The 13,567-nt window shown below is 22.9% G+C and overlaps 5 protein-coding genes across 5 annotated transcripts; 3 read left to right on the top strand and 2 right to left on the bottom strand. All coding sequences in view use genetic code 6, as the record gives it.

The window, feature by feature from the left end:
- Positions 1 to 349: 349 nt before the first annotated feature.
- On the top strand, positions 350 to 2,440 carry TTHERM_00152120 (hypothetical protein; the record flags this gene model as incomplete). Its single annotated transcript, XM_001021744.2, has 3 exons — positions 350 to 755; positions 874 to 1,568; positions 1,781 to 2,440. Exons 1-3 carry the CDS (start codon positions 464 to 466, stop codon positions 2,438 to 2,440), a joined length of 1,647 nt encoding a protein of 548 aa, XP_001021744.2. The 5' UTR covers positions 350 to 463.
- Positions 2,441 to 3,510: 1,070 nt separating this feature from the next.
- Positions 3,511 to 8,165, top strand: TTHERM_00152110 (calpain family cysteine protease; the record flags this gene model as incomplete). Its single annotated transcript, XM_001021743.1, has 7 exons — positions 3,511 to 4,134; positions 4,405 to 5,225; positions 5,288 to 5,639; positions 5,705 to 6,319; positions 6,659 to 6,992; positions 7,046 to 7,379; positions 7,439 to 8,165. The coding sequence occupies 7 exons, from the start codon at positions 3,511 to 3,513 to the stop codon at positions 8,163 to 8,165; spliced, it is 3,807 nt and encodes a 1,268-aa protein (XP_001021743.1).
- A 461-nt stretch (positions 8,166 to 8,626) lies between these two features.
- Positions 8,627 to 9,889, bottom strand: TTHERM_00152100 (FAD/FMN-binding family oxidoreductase; the record flags this gene model as incomplete). The annotated part of the gene is made up of 2 exons (XM_001021742.1): positions 8,627 to 9,567; positions 9,682 to 9,889. 2 exons carry the CDS (start codon positions 9,887 to 9,889, stop codon positions 8,627 to 8,629), a joined length of 1,149 nt encoding a protein of 382 aa, XP_001021742.1.
- Positions 9,890 to 10,803: 914 nt separating this feature from the next.
- Positions 10,804 to 11,635, top strand: TTHERM_00152090 (synaptobrevin; the record flags this gene model as incomplete). Its single annotated transcript, XM_001021741.2, has 4 exons — positions 10,804 to 11,148; positions 11,206 to 11,308; positions 11,387 to 11,547; positions 11,603 to 11,635. 4 exons carry the CDS (start codon positions 10,804 to 10,806, stop codon positions 11,633 to 11,635), a joined length of 642 nt encoding a protein of 213 aa, XP_001021741.2.
- Positions 11,636 to 12,253: 618 nt separating this feature from the next.
- TTHERM_00152080 (transmembrane protein, putative) lies at positions 12,254 to 12,928 on the bottom strand (the record flags this gene model as incomplete). Its single annotated transcript, XM_001021740.1, has 1 exon — positions 12,254 to 12,928. One exon carries the CDS (start codon positions 12,926 to 12,928, stop codon positions 12,254 to 12,256), a length of 675 nt encoding a protein of 224 aa, XP_001021740.1.
- Positions 12,929 to 13,567: the final 639 nt, after the last annotated feature.

The raw sequence follows: 13,567 nt of genomic DNA, 5'->3' as shown, positions 1-13,567 counted from the left end.
TAAAATCTTTAAATTCATTCATTGAGAAATTTGTGAAGAAAATAATTTTACAAATATCTTTAATAAAAAAATAGAAAAATAGCTTTAAAATTTTTATTATCTTATTATAAAAATTTAAACCAATCATAGATGTATATTGAATAAATAAATGAATGAATATTTTAGATTGATAGATTTATAATATTAGTTTAACAGAAGCTAAATATCTCTATACATTTACATTTATTTATTATTAAGAAAAGTCATTTAAATTAAGAAACTTAACGTTTAAAATTCAAATTACTAAAGAATGAATAATATAGTATTAGGTATAATCAGATATTATCATAAAATAAATAAGCAAACAAACAAATTGAATTTTTTTATTTGTTATTATTTCGAAATAAGACTGAGAGAGAGTTATAAATATTAATCAACTAAAAATAATTAATACTAACAAAAAAAGCATTCTGATATTCTTCAAATGACTGATTCCTTAAATATACAGAACGATTTAAAATAGAATTAATAGGATTAAATGTTCTTCTAACCTATGACGACCTGTATCAATCCACTTAAACAATAAGAGGATAACAATTCATCTAAGCAAGTTTTTAACATACTTCAACCATGCAGTATATCTAAAAATAATATAATTAACAATAATCTCAGTTACTCTCCCAATAAGTTTCGTGAATTGAATTGCAAAAAAACCAATAAATAAGCTAAACGTTGTCATACAGAAAATAGTGTTAATGATGAAAATGCCTATAAAAGTAATAAATTAATTGTTTTCTTTTTAATTTTTCTTTAAATAATATTTATTGTAAATTATATAGAATTTTTATTATGATAATTCTAATAAATAATTTAAAATATTTTTTTTAAAAAAAGCTTAAATTGAACAAGATATTAAAGAAAATATTATTTATTCCTCTAATAAACTAAGGGTAGGTCTGTCTTAAAGCCAAATCGAATCTACTAAAGTTGAAAGTCTAAACGAATCTATATATAGATATAATGATCAAAGTGAGGATTAAAGTGAAGCTCTCCTTGAAAAAGATGAAGAAATTTAAATGTTGAAGGCTAAAAGAATGGCAGATAGCATTGAAATTCAATATTTAAAATCTATAATTTAGGGCGTTCAAAATAATCTTGATTCTGTGAGTATTATTGATTAAGGTGAAAATTTTGTTTTTTACAATATTCCAAGTTACTTTGAGAATTAAGAAGATAATTAAATGTAAGAAAATATAAGTGAACTCTATGTTGACTCAGTTATTTGTAGAATGATTGAGAAAAATTGCTATGATTTAAGTATTTAGGACTTATATTCTGACATTTAAAAAATAAAAGAAGATAACTCAAAAGAAATGTTCTTTCAAGAAAAACGCATATTTTAGCTGGAAAGTTTGATTTAAATTGAGTAAATGCATCACAGAACATATGAAAACGAGAAAAAAAATTTGATTACTAAAATAGCAGAAATGGAAATTAAACAGGAGAACTTATTATCTTAACAAAAGTAATACTAAGAATTAATCTAAAAATTCAAGTAAGAAATGGGCAGATTATAAGAAAAGTTAGAGGTAAATAAGTTTTCGTTATTTTAAATTTAAAAAATCTTTTTTTTGGTCATAAAATTATTTATTTTAAGTTAAATTAGTTTGTGTTGAAAATAGTTAATTAGCCAAAAATAAATTTTATTTTTCCAGTTTAATAAAATTTTTAAAAGATTTTTTTAGAATTTTTACTATTTTTATAGTTTTTTTATTAATATTTTATTATAAAATAAAATCAGTTTAGAGAGTACGAACTTAACTAACTAAAAGAAAAGAAAAATGTTTATTAAGCTAAATTAAAGGACTGCTAAGATCTTAATTAAGAATTTAAGTAGAGACTCGAATATAAGGAAAAACAACTTGATGATAAAGACAAGCAATTAGAAGATCTTAAGGAATAAATTAGTGAGCCACTTGAAAACATAAACATGGTGTTTAGCATAGTGTCTAACTACAAGCAAACCCTAGCTCAGTTTGATGAAAAGATTTCTGAACTAATTTAAAAATAAAAAACAATAGATAAATTAGAAAGATAACTTGGAGAAAAAAATGAATAAATGATGATGCTAGTTAAGATGAGCAATCAAATGCAAGAAAAAATTAATTTATTAATTAATGAAAATACTCAGCAGGCAATATATATTCATTCAATCAATTAAAAACTCTAAGAGTAATAGCTGGAAAATGAAAAGTTAATTGAGGCATAAATGCAAAAACAACTAGAATTAAAATAATAAGAAAATGATAATACACCCACTAACGATATCGAGTCAACTCAAACCCATCAAGAAAATTAAGATAAAACTCCTTTAATAGATAATTAGTGCATAAATAACCAATCTGAAATTGAAGATAATCGAGATTATTTAATAGAAAATGATACTTTTGAAGACAATTGAATATTAAGATGTTACAAAGTAGTTAGAAACCAAATAATTAGTATAAATTGATGAATAAAAGAAAAAAATAATTAAAATATAAATTCTGCTTAAAGCGAATGAAAAAACAATAAATTAATTTTTATTTTATAGGCAAAACCAACTGTTTTACAGTTTAATTAATAACTAAATAACTAACTAATAACCTAAATATCTAACTGATTAATTAACAAATTGATTGGTTAATTAACAATCTTTAATGATGTTAATTTTCATCTATATATCAAGAATTTTAATATTAACGAGTAGAAGCATAATTTAAATATTAATGAATTTTTATTCTAATTAATTAAGTATCATATTTTTAATTAAATTTGTTTATATATCTAGTCAAATAAGTTGTTTTTTCAATAAATTAATTCAATTTTATTCACTTAATAAAACATTTTAATTATTTAATTTGAATAAATAAAAATACAGTATTTAGAAGTTAGAATTGAAACTGAAAATTGAATGAAATTCATCTTACCTTACAAATAATAAATAATAAAAATATTATCGATTTAAATAAGATAAAAACACAAAAAAAAAGCAACAATTTATTTAAAAAATAAACTAATTTAAAAAATTAAAATGTTTATTTTAACATTATGTTTTTTAGTAGTTCATTATTTTTATATTTACTTTAAAGTATATATTAAATTACTTGAAATAAATTACTATGTTTAAACAGGGAAATATTTTTTTAATATAAATTTTAACTGTTTTAATTCTTTAAAGAGTCTAAAAAAAATTAAAAATTAAAAATAATTTTAAATATTTTATTTTAACAAATAAATAAATAAATTATGATTCAATAAAGTAAAATAACATATAACTTGCTTAAAAATAATAATTTCATGTAAAAAATGATACTTTTTTTTAATTTTTACTTATTGGGTGATAGATATTACTGTGAATAGTTTATTTCTTTGCTTAATTATTTTTAATAATTTAAATAAAATATTGAAACAGAAGAAATTGTTTATTATAGTTATATATTAATAAATATCTATAGATTAATAGTATTGTTAAGTAATTATATCTAAAACATGAAATAGGAGAAAACAATTGAAGATTATCGTAGAGATATCAAACTTCTTAAGCTTAAATATATTAAGCTTTAAGAAGAAAAGGTTAAATTAGAGGATACAGTTAAAAGGATGGCCCTTTAATAAGGAAATAGAGGGCCAGCTGGAGCTGATGAAAACATAATTGCAGATTTAGATAAAGATTTTCTTAAAGGAGATTAAAGTCCTTCGAAAAATTCTGCTAATTATATGAGTTATGATAAAAACGTTATGAGAGAATTTTCTCAGAGATGCAAGTTGAATTTAGGAATGTCTCCTGAAAGCTTATTTAGGGCAGCTGATGTAGAAGGGACAGGATAAATAACAGATTAGCAATTTAAATCATTTTTGTAATAAAGTAGATTAGGTATTAACACTTAATATATTTAAAGAATTGTTCAGCTTTCTGATATTAATTGCACAGGAATTATCAAAAAACAATCCTATTATGAATGTCTTGCAGCATTCTAGGTCAACTAAGAAGTTAATAATAATACATCAGATAACAGAACATTTGTCCAAAAGAGTTTGATTAAATTTGCTTAGAACCTTATTGATAAGAAAACATCTCCTCATGACTGCTTCTCGGCTATGGATAGTTCTGGAGTATAAATTTTTTAATAATCAATTTAACATCTCTTTTTTTAGCATTGAAAAACAAAGAAAAGAAAAATAAATATATTAAAAAGCTAATTTAAAACAGCTAAATACTTCTTAAGTTTTTTAATAAATAAATTTTGTTAAGCGTAAATAAAATTAAGCGATTTTAAATTTATTGTTTTTAAAAAACGCTGAATTTTTAATTTTAATCGATTATTAATTATAAAATAAATAATACTAAAATAAAATAATTAATTCATTTTTGTTAAATATTAGGCAAATATTATTAATTATGATGATTTAAATAGCTATGTTGCCAAGTATTGCAAAAATATGAACGATACTGAATGTATTGGCGCCTTTAATTATTTGGATATAGACAAAGAGCAGCGTATTGGTAGAGATATGTTTGTGGTTGAAGTTAAAAAATATATGAGGGTTGTTGCTAAAGAAAAGTCAGTTAATATTGATGATTTTATTGATAGTAAATCCAATTTACCTCCAAGGCCTGCAGGACCTTCAAGCTCAAACAAAGGCTAAAGCAGCTAAAAAGGAGGTAATTCTTCTGCTGGGCCTAATAGCTTGGTTGAAATAGATTTCGGTACAAATTCTGTTCCAATTTAAGTAAATAAAATAAGTGATCAAGATATAAAGGATGTCGTCAATAAATTAACTTAGACTTATAAAATAGACATCAAAGAACTTCTTTCTCATATTATTCTTAACTGTAAACATCCAAATTCAGGTATTTTTGTTAGCGATTTTTTTAGTGCTTTTGAGAAGCTTAAAATTGGAAGAAAAATCCCTAATGAGGTTAAGATGAAATTCTTTAAGTGTATGGATTCTGGTAACAATGGTTCTATAGATTATGAAGAAATGATCTAGTTTTATGTAGAAAGAAAAGATCCTTCTAGTCCCATGAGTTTTATTTACACTATCGTAGCAAGAATATTTAGATCTATCTAAATAAGAACAACTGAAGCTCTTTCATTCTTGAGCATTTAGCCAGATGCATAACTAGATTAAAAAAGCTTTGTTGTAGTTGCAGATAAAATATTTAGTGTCTAAAGACCCAAGCTTCAAGAAATCGTTTTTAAGTATTTATAAATTCATTTAGTAAAATTTTTAATTTCTTTTAAAATTAACTATCTAAAAAAAGAGAATTAACTAATGGCTTAGGTGTATTATCAGCTGAGAAACTGATCTTTGAAATAGATAAAGAGATAGACTTTTTTGAAAGCCATGATGGTGACTTGCAATCAAGCAGGCTAAATAAGTCTAGCAATTCTATTTCCAAGATGGGAGGCAAAAAATCATTCGCTAATTTAAAAAACTCTGTACTACAAAGATAAGAATCAGCAGGATCTAAGGGATCTAATAAAAAACTCCCTTCTTTAAATAGGATTAATACTAAGGCCCTTTCCTATGTTGAAACTGACATTAACGAATATGAAAAAATTATGTCTTAAGTTTATCCTAAATTCGATTAAAAAAAAGATTTTTTTGAAAAGGTAATTTAATTAATTTTCTATTTCTTTGTAAAAATTTAATTTATAATACCTAAAATAAATATCAGATTACTAGAAATGATGAAGGAGAAGTAGAGTATACGTATTGGTAAACTATATTAAATGATGAACTTCCTACCTTGAAAAAAGCTTTAGAAATTGTAAAAAATTTAAAACCAGGAGAGATGTGGAATGATCCTGAGTTTGGACCAACTGAAAGTGATCCCTATGGTTCTAAATCTATGTATTTTAGTGATAATGATATTCCTACAGGATGTCCTCCTCCTGAGAATGTAGAATGGCTTAGAATAGGTGAATAATTAGAAAGACACTTAGAAAATAATCCAGAAGATAATACTGACGATCATTCTGACGAAGCTCATTTCTTGTTATCAGGAGCAAGCAGTAATGATGTTAAACAAAGCAGTTATTTGGGTGATTGCTGGTTTGTTAGTGCATTAAGTATCATAGCCTAAAATGATGCTTATTTAGTAGGAAGCTACGATCCTAGTGCTAAAAATGTTTCCCAAGAATAAGTCTTAATTCAAATGTCTGAAGGTATATACCCTCCTATGTTCCACTTCCTCAAGTAGTATGGAGTTTTTATTTTTAAATTTTATAAAAATTTCGAATGGAGATACGTTATAATTGATGACAAATTACCTTGCCTTGATGGAAAGATTGTAATAAAATTATATTTTTTGAATCATTTATTTTATAAGCTATTTAATTTAAGTTTTCTAAATAATTTTTTAGATATTTATTCTTTCTTACAATTTTTAATTTATAGTTTTCTTTCTTTGTCCTAAAATATTTTTATTAAAATAATTCTTTAAAATTGAATGGCTTTCTTTAACATGTTTGTTTATACACTTTAAACTTTTCATTCATTTTTATCAGAATTATTTATAAAAAAAATTTTATTATCTGATAAATTTATTTTTTAAATTATTTATTTTACAAACTATGAATTTGAGTTAACCCAAAACATTTAAAATATATTCATAAATTATTTAAATTAGATATATTCTCACTGTAGTTCTTATAACGAATTTTGGGTATCTCTCATAGAAAAAGCATATGCTAAAATCCATAATTGCTATCAAGCTCTAACTTCTGGTGATATAGGTTAAGGTTTGTCTGATTTAACTGGTTAAGTATCCATGAAGATGAGATTCGATAGTATTAAAACTACTTTATAATAAATTGAAGGAGGTGATTTTGATAAGAGCGGTATTATGATAAATGGTGTTAAATATGATTGCAGTGATGAAGCATCCTACAAAAAAGTCTATGACAAAATAGTTTAAGAAAGAGATAATCTTTGGAACGCTTTATCCTTATTTGATAATCAAGGTATATAATTAATTATTATTGAATATAAATAAGTATCATTTTTAAATTAATAGGAAGTTTAATGGGATGCAGCGCTGATGGTGGAACAGAATCTGCAATTACTTACAATGATGAAAAGGCAGGAATTTATTCAGGACACGCATATTCCGTTATAGATATATTTTAGATTGATTATAGTTAAGAAGAAAAAAAAAATCATGATAGTAATCACAGATAATACCATAGATTGCTTTGCCTTCGTAATCCTTGGGGTTTTGGTGAATGGCTTTTAAAGTGGTCTGAAACTGAAGAAGAAGGAAAACTTTCAAGATATGAGAAAGCTATAAGTGATTATTTCGATAAGAAAATTGAAGTAGCTAAATCAAAAGGATTAGATCCTCCAGATAAGTATTAACTTTTTTTTACAATAAATGAGAAATTTATTTATTTATTTAAAAAATATAAAGATATTAACCTGGTACTGATGATGGTATGTTTTTGATTTGCTACAAAGATTGGAGAACAATTTTTTCAAATCTTTTTATTTGCTTTAAATTTGATCCTAGTGTCTGGATTGGCTATGAAATCGAAGACAAGTGGTCTAAAGGATTCTGCTCTGGCTCTGTCAAAAAAGGTGAGCCAAGTATTACAAACTTTGCATAAAAAAATCCCTAGTTTGTATTTTAACTGAAAAAGGCATAGAGAGAACCTGTTAAGGCTTTCATTAACTTAGTTCAAGATGATGGAAGACTATACATAGGTGCTAAATATCCTTATGAAAATATTTAACAATCTCTTCTTCTTTGCTTATTTGTTCTTGAAAATGGTAAAACAAAACTAGAAAAGTTTGATCAAAAGATTATGATAGCTTCTAGTGGTAAGTTCAATTTGAGAAGAGAAGTAGACTTTGGTAAATTGATAGATGTAGAGCCTGGTAAAACTTATTGTATAGTTCCTTGTACTATGAAAGGTGAAGTGGAAGGAGAAGAATTTAGAGATATTGATTTCTCAATTAACTTCTACTTCTCTAATTGTCCAGATTAAGATATGGAATTTAAGAAAGTGAATGGACCAGGACCTCTTGTAAAGCAAAAAGTTAGTGTCCAGGCAGTTGATCCATTATTAGCAGCTAATTCTGAAAAAATAAAGAACTTTATTGTTAACAGTGTAAATAAAATGATGAATGATTTCTGAAATACTTTATAAAACTGATATGATAATATTAAAAATTTGCTTACATCATTTACTTTATATTTTTTTAAATTATAAAAATTAAATAATTTTCTAAAAAAAATATTAGTATTTCATTTATTCTTTATTTACAATAATTTTTAATTTGCAAAGAACTGCATTAATTTAATTAAATAACAATTTAAAGTTTTTGAAGTTAAAAATTCAATTTACAAAAAAACACACAAATAAACAACATTGTATTAGATTTTAAAACATACCTCCTTTTTAAATTTTAAAAAAGTTTTTATTTTTAATTACCTTATTTTTTTTATTTTAAAAAAGTATTTTTTATATTTGAGGAGGGATTTATTTTATTAGAATTATCAATCAAGAATTATTGAAAATAAAAATAAAATATAAATATTGTAAAAGCTTGCTAATCTTAATATTTTAATAATTTTTTTAAATTTAAAATATTTCATTCATTATGAAATAACCTAATTTTCTCCATTTTCTGCCTTTTTTTCATCTGTGTAAAGAGGTACATCTAAGTATAATTTTTCGCCACCAACATAAAAATAAGTTCTATCAGTGCTTTAATTTAATGGCCAATCATTTACATATCTTTAAACAAGATCTGGATTGAAAATAGACAACATTCCAAAAGAAACAGCCTCCACTGTTTTTTCCTAGACAAGAGTTTCAGCTTCAGTTAAAGTAATACTATCATTACCAATAATATTTCCTTTGTATAACTTTCTTAATGTTTTAAAAAAATCGGGAATCTGAATTTCTGGAGAAATTTAATCACTTTTATTTATATGAATATCAAAGGGATTATATCTTTTTATTTCTACAAATGCTATATTTCTTTTATCAAGTTCAGAGAGTAAATATGTCATTAATTCTAAAGGATTACTATCATACATATCATTTGTTCTTCCTGTAGGTGAAAATCTTACTGATACTCTACCAGCTCCAAAAACTGAAATTAAAACATCTATCACCTCTAAAGCAAATCTGCATCTATTAGGAATACTTCCTCCATACTCATCAGTACGTTTATTTGAAGAATCTTTCAAAAATTCATCAACTAAATAGCTATTTGCGCCATGTAATTAAATTGCATCAAATCCAGCATTTTTTGCATTGATAGCACCTTTACGAAACTCTTCAACTACTTCTTTAATTTCTTATATAGTTAGCTCGTGAGGAACATCATAAGGAAGATTAGTGTATCTATTTTGTCCATTAATAGCTATAGGGCTTGGTGCTACGGGATCTCTTCCTTCGATCTATACTTTGTTGGTAGTCCTTCCTCCATGCCATATTTATAAGCATATCAAACCACCTTGTTAGTGAACAGATTCCACTACCTTTTTCCAGCCTTACATTTGTTCTTCAGTATAAATGTTACCAGAATCTATTAAAAATATAAACATAAATTAAAATAAGAGCCCATTTCAGAAATAAATATTGTGATAATCATTAATAATGTAAAGCTAAAGCTAAATAGTTTTTTTAATAACTATATTACTTCCAAAAGTTTTAGAGTTATGAGATGTAGAGCTAGCTTCTGTGATAATTAGTCCAAATTGAGATCTTAAAGTATAGTGTTTAACCATCATATCAGTAGGAATACCCTTATCATCAGCTCTTACCCTTGTTAAAGGAGCAACAACTAATCTATTCTTTAGGTGTAAATCACCAAGTTAAACAGGTGATAGTAAAATTTTATTGTCCATTTTATCTTAATTTGTCTTGACGATTTTTTTAGCTGCTTCTGTTTTTTTTTTAATTAAATTTAATTAGTATATTCATTGAGATCTTTTTAAGTAATCTTTTAGAAAGAATCTAGAAATAGTATTACTATTTGATTCTCATAGATAAAAAAAATTGAAAATATTTACTATCTTTATTACTTTTTTTCCATACATATGAATAAAAAAGCGCTTAAAAATTACACTTTAAATTACTTTATAAGAAACAAATTCTGATCAGCATAAATGTAAATACTTCATAAATAAAAAATATACACTGATTATAGTATAATTTAAAAAAGAAAAAATTTTTTTTTAAAAATATTTTATTCAAATAAAAGAAAATTACTTTAAGAAATTGATTTGAAAATAAAGGTTTTTTTTAATTTAAAAAAGTATATCTTAAAAGTGTGAATTTAATTAATATTTTAACTTTTAATGGTTTAGTAAAACTAGCTTACTTTATAAAGAGATATTAAAATAACTATAAAATAGAAAAATATATTCATAAAATTTATTGATATTAAAACAATAATGTTTTATTTTAAATAAAAATATTAAATAAACTCTCAAAGAAAAAAGATGAAATAGCTATTTCTGAAAGATTTCAATTAAAAATAACTTTTTCAAATAAATTATTAATTCTCTTATGTTTTTTTCTCTGTGTAAAATAACCACAATAAATAAAATAAAATATTTTAAAACAAAGTATAATTGTTGAAACAAATATGGTAAATCTAAATCTTTAAAAACTTTACTCTTACTTTTATTTTATTAACAAAATTGATATTTGATTAAAAAAGCTCTGTGGCTTATCAAACAGTTGAAATTGTTTATATTTTAATTAATTTTTTTAAACACTTATAATTCTAAATATATAAAGTAAGTATTCTTCAAAAATGATTAAGTATGCTTTAATTTCAAGAGGGTCATTAATATTAGCTGATTACACAGATTAGGAAACAGATTTTGCTGTAATCTCAAAGAAAATTCTCATTTAGTAAAATAAAAATTAGCAAAAATAGCTTTTTATAAGAGATGATTATATATTTTGCTTCTTTGGGCATTAGGAATAAACTTTTCTTTGCGTTTGCGATAATTAAGATAAATTCAAATAAATAGCATTTTAATTTTTAGATTAGCTCAAAGATGCTTATATTTAAGAAACATCATATGGAAAAGATGTAGAAAATTCAGGAAAGAGTTAATAAGCAATTTTGTCGTTGATGATAAAGAATTTAATGGTATTTTTGTATTTATTTTAATTAGAGTGTTAAAAATTAATTATTATATCATAAAAGGATGAGTACAATAAAGGCGAAACAGTAGTTAAATAGCTTTAAAATTTAGCAAAATTAGAAAAGGATATAGAATAAGTAAACGAGATAGCAAAACAAAGTATAGGTAGAAATTTATTTTTTAATTCGAATTATTTTTACAGCATTTATGATTTTTATCATGAAATTTTATTTTATAAAAAAGATAAGTTAATGGACAGAGAACTTAAAATAAGCAATATAGAAGGCAAATCTAAATATCTTTCAATATCTTCTAACGAACTTAAATATAATTCTAAGAGGTTAAAAAAAAAAATGGAGGGATCTAATGGCATTAATTATTATTTACTGATTTTGATTATTTTAGTAAATTTTTACGTTTTTAAAAGTTATTTAATAAGTTAATTATTTTTTATTCTAGGTATTTTTTGCTATTTACAAGTACATTCTTTGAAGCTGATGGCAGGTAAATCAATCTGTTCATTATAATCTTAAATTGAATAATATGAATTAGATTTTATATTAGTTTAATACTTTAACACTATATTGTAAAACGTTATTTATTTATTGAATAAAATATATGATTTCTGTATAAATTAATACAAGAAAGAACGAATGAATGAGTTTAATTTAACTTTTGATCAAAAATCATCAAAAGATATTTAAGTCTAATATTTCAATAATATTTTAAAGATAATAGTTTTTAAAAATGCTAATATAAGTTTAATTATTTATATTAAATGGTAAGTAAAACTGATAAAAGTATATTAAATTTATTTTAATTATTAATAAAAGCTATTTACTGTATTACTTTCGATATCTGTTTTATTTTTTTAACAAAAAAACCAATTTAACTTTTAAGAAAAAATCAATTAAATTAAAATTTTTCTTCAAAATATATAAGCTATTATAATGATTTTCAATACAATAAATATTTTTTAAATTAATTAGAATCATTTGATAAAAAAACTAATAGAAAATATTCTTTAAGATACCTATATAGTAATTTATAAAATTTTTTTATGTTAAATAAAAATACATTAAGCAAGCATAAATAAATAATAAAAATTTCTCAATTTTGCTTTAACAATTAAGATATACTATTGATTGCATCATTATAATCTTCTTTAAAGTAAATATTATTCTTTTAGTTATATAAATTTGAGAGATTATCCCATTTAGATTTTTCACTGCATATATATACTATTCTAAGCAAATGCTACTTCATAACTGCTACTACATTAGTTTAGGATTCTATATGTAATCTAGGATTTAATTATCTTAAAACAGACTAAATACCTTCAGTAGTTTTGCTATTAATAAAACTTGCTTTTTTAAATTCTTGCTTTAAAGATTCAACTAATTTTTATGTTATTTAATCACAATCCTCAGTAGAATAAACAAAAAGAATCTAATGTTCATCAAAAACGCTTTTTATTTGAGAAATGAATAAGGATGCTTCAATAGGAGATTTCAAAAGACCATTTAAGTGAATTGTAACCTTCTTCTTTTGATTATTGTTAACTTCATTTTACTTTTTTTAACTCATTTCAACTAGAATCTTAGAATAAGTGCTATATTAAGAATTCATATTTTTTTGAATGCTTGATAATTGCTACTTTTTAGAAGATTCATTTAGCTTATTTTACATATTATTTTAGTCATTTTTTTTGTTTGATGAGTCAGGGATCAAGAAAAATATAGAAAATAAAACTGCAAAGAAGACTGAAAAAATTATCCAGAACATTTCTTAAGAAAATCAAGAATGTGTTGATTACTTCCTATCTATACTACTTTATTAATTAATTTTCTAAAATTCCAAATAAATTCTTATTTTTTTTTTCTAAATTAAATATTTATAATTTTTAACAAATTTTAGTAAATTTTAACTTGAATAAAGTGCTTTTAGAAATTAGAAAAACAGATGGAAGCATAATTAATTCTCTTCATAAAAAAATTTATTATAAAAAATTAGAATAAATAATATTTTTGAAATGATATTCATGTTTTGTAAACTTTATTAAGTCAAACATTATTCACTAATTCATTTTGAGGATTTAAAAATAATCAATTTGCTTAAAAAGTATTTATTTAAAATTAATAAAAAAATTTAGAGAGAAATATTTGTTAATTCTATTTAAGAAAAAATAGAATATAATTTACCAATATTTTAAATAAATTATTATCAATACATAAAATTAATATAAGTTGCCTGATATTTAAATTAAAATATAAAAATTATTTAGTACTCATAATCAAATCAATTAATACTCCTTGTAGATAGATTATTACATAGTTTAGATGTTTTGAATTCATATTAAAACTAATTTAATTATAATCACTTTCAACTTTTTAGTACTTTGAATTTCAATTATTTTATTTATTT

Source organism: Tetrahymena thermophila (assembly GCF_000189635.1).
Source record: "Tetrahymena thermophila SB210 genomic scaffold scf_8254545, whole genome shotgun sequence".
NCBI classification, from domain to species: domain Eukaryota; phylum Ciliophora; class Oligohymenophorea; order Hymenostomatida; family Tetrahymenidae; genus Tetrahymena; species Tetrahymena thermophila.
Note: the sequence above shows the minus strand (reverse complement) of the source record. Positions and strands in the feature narration are given on the sequence as shown.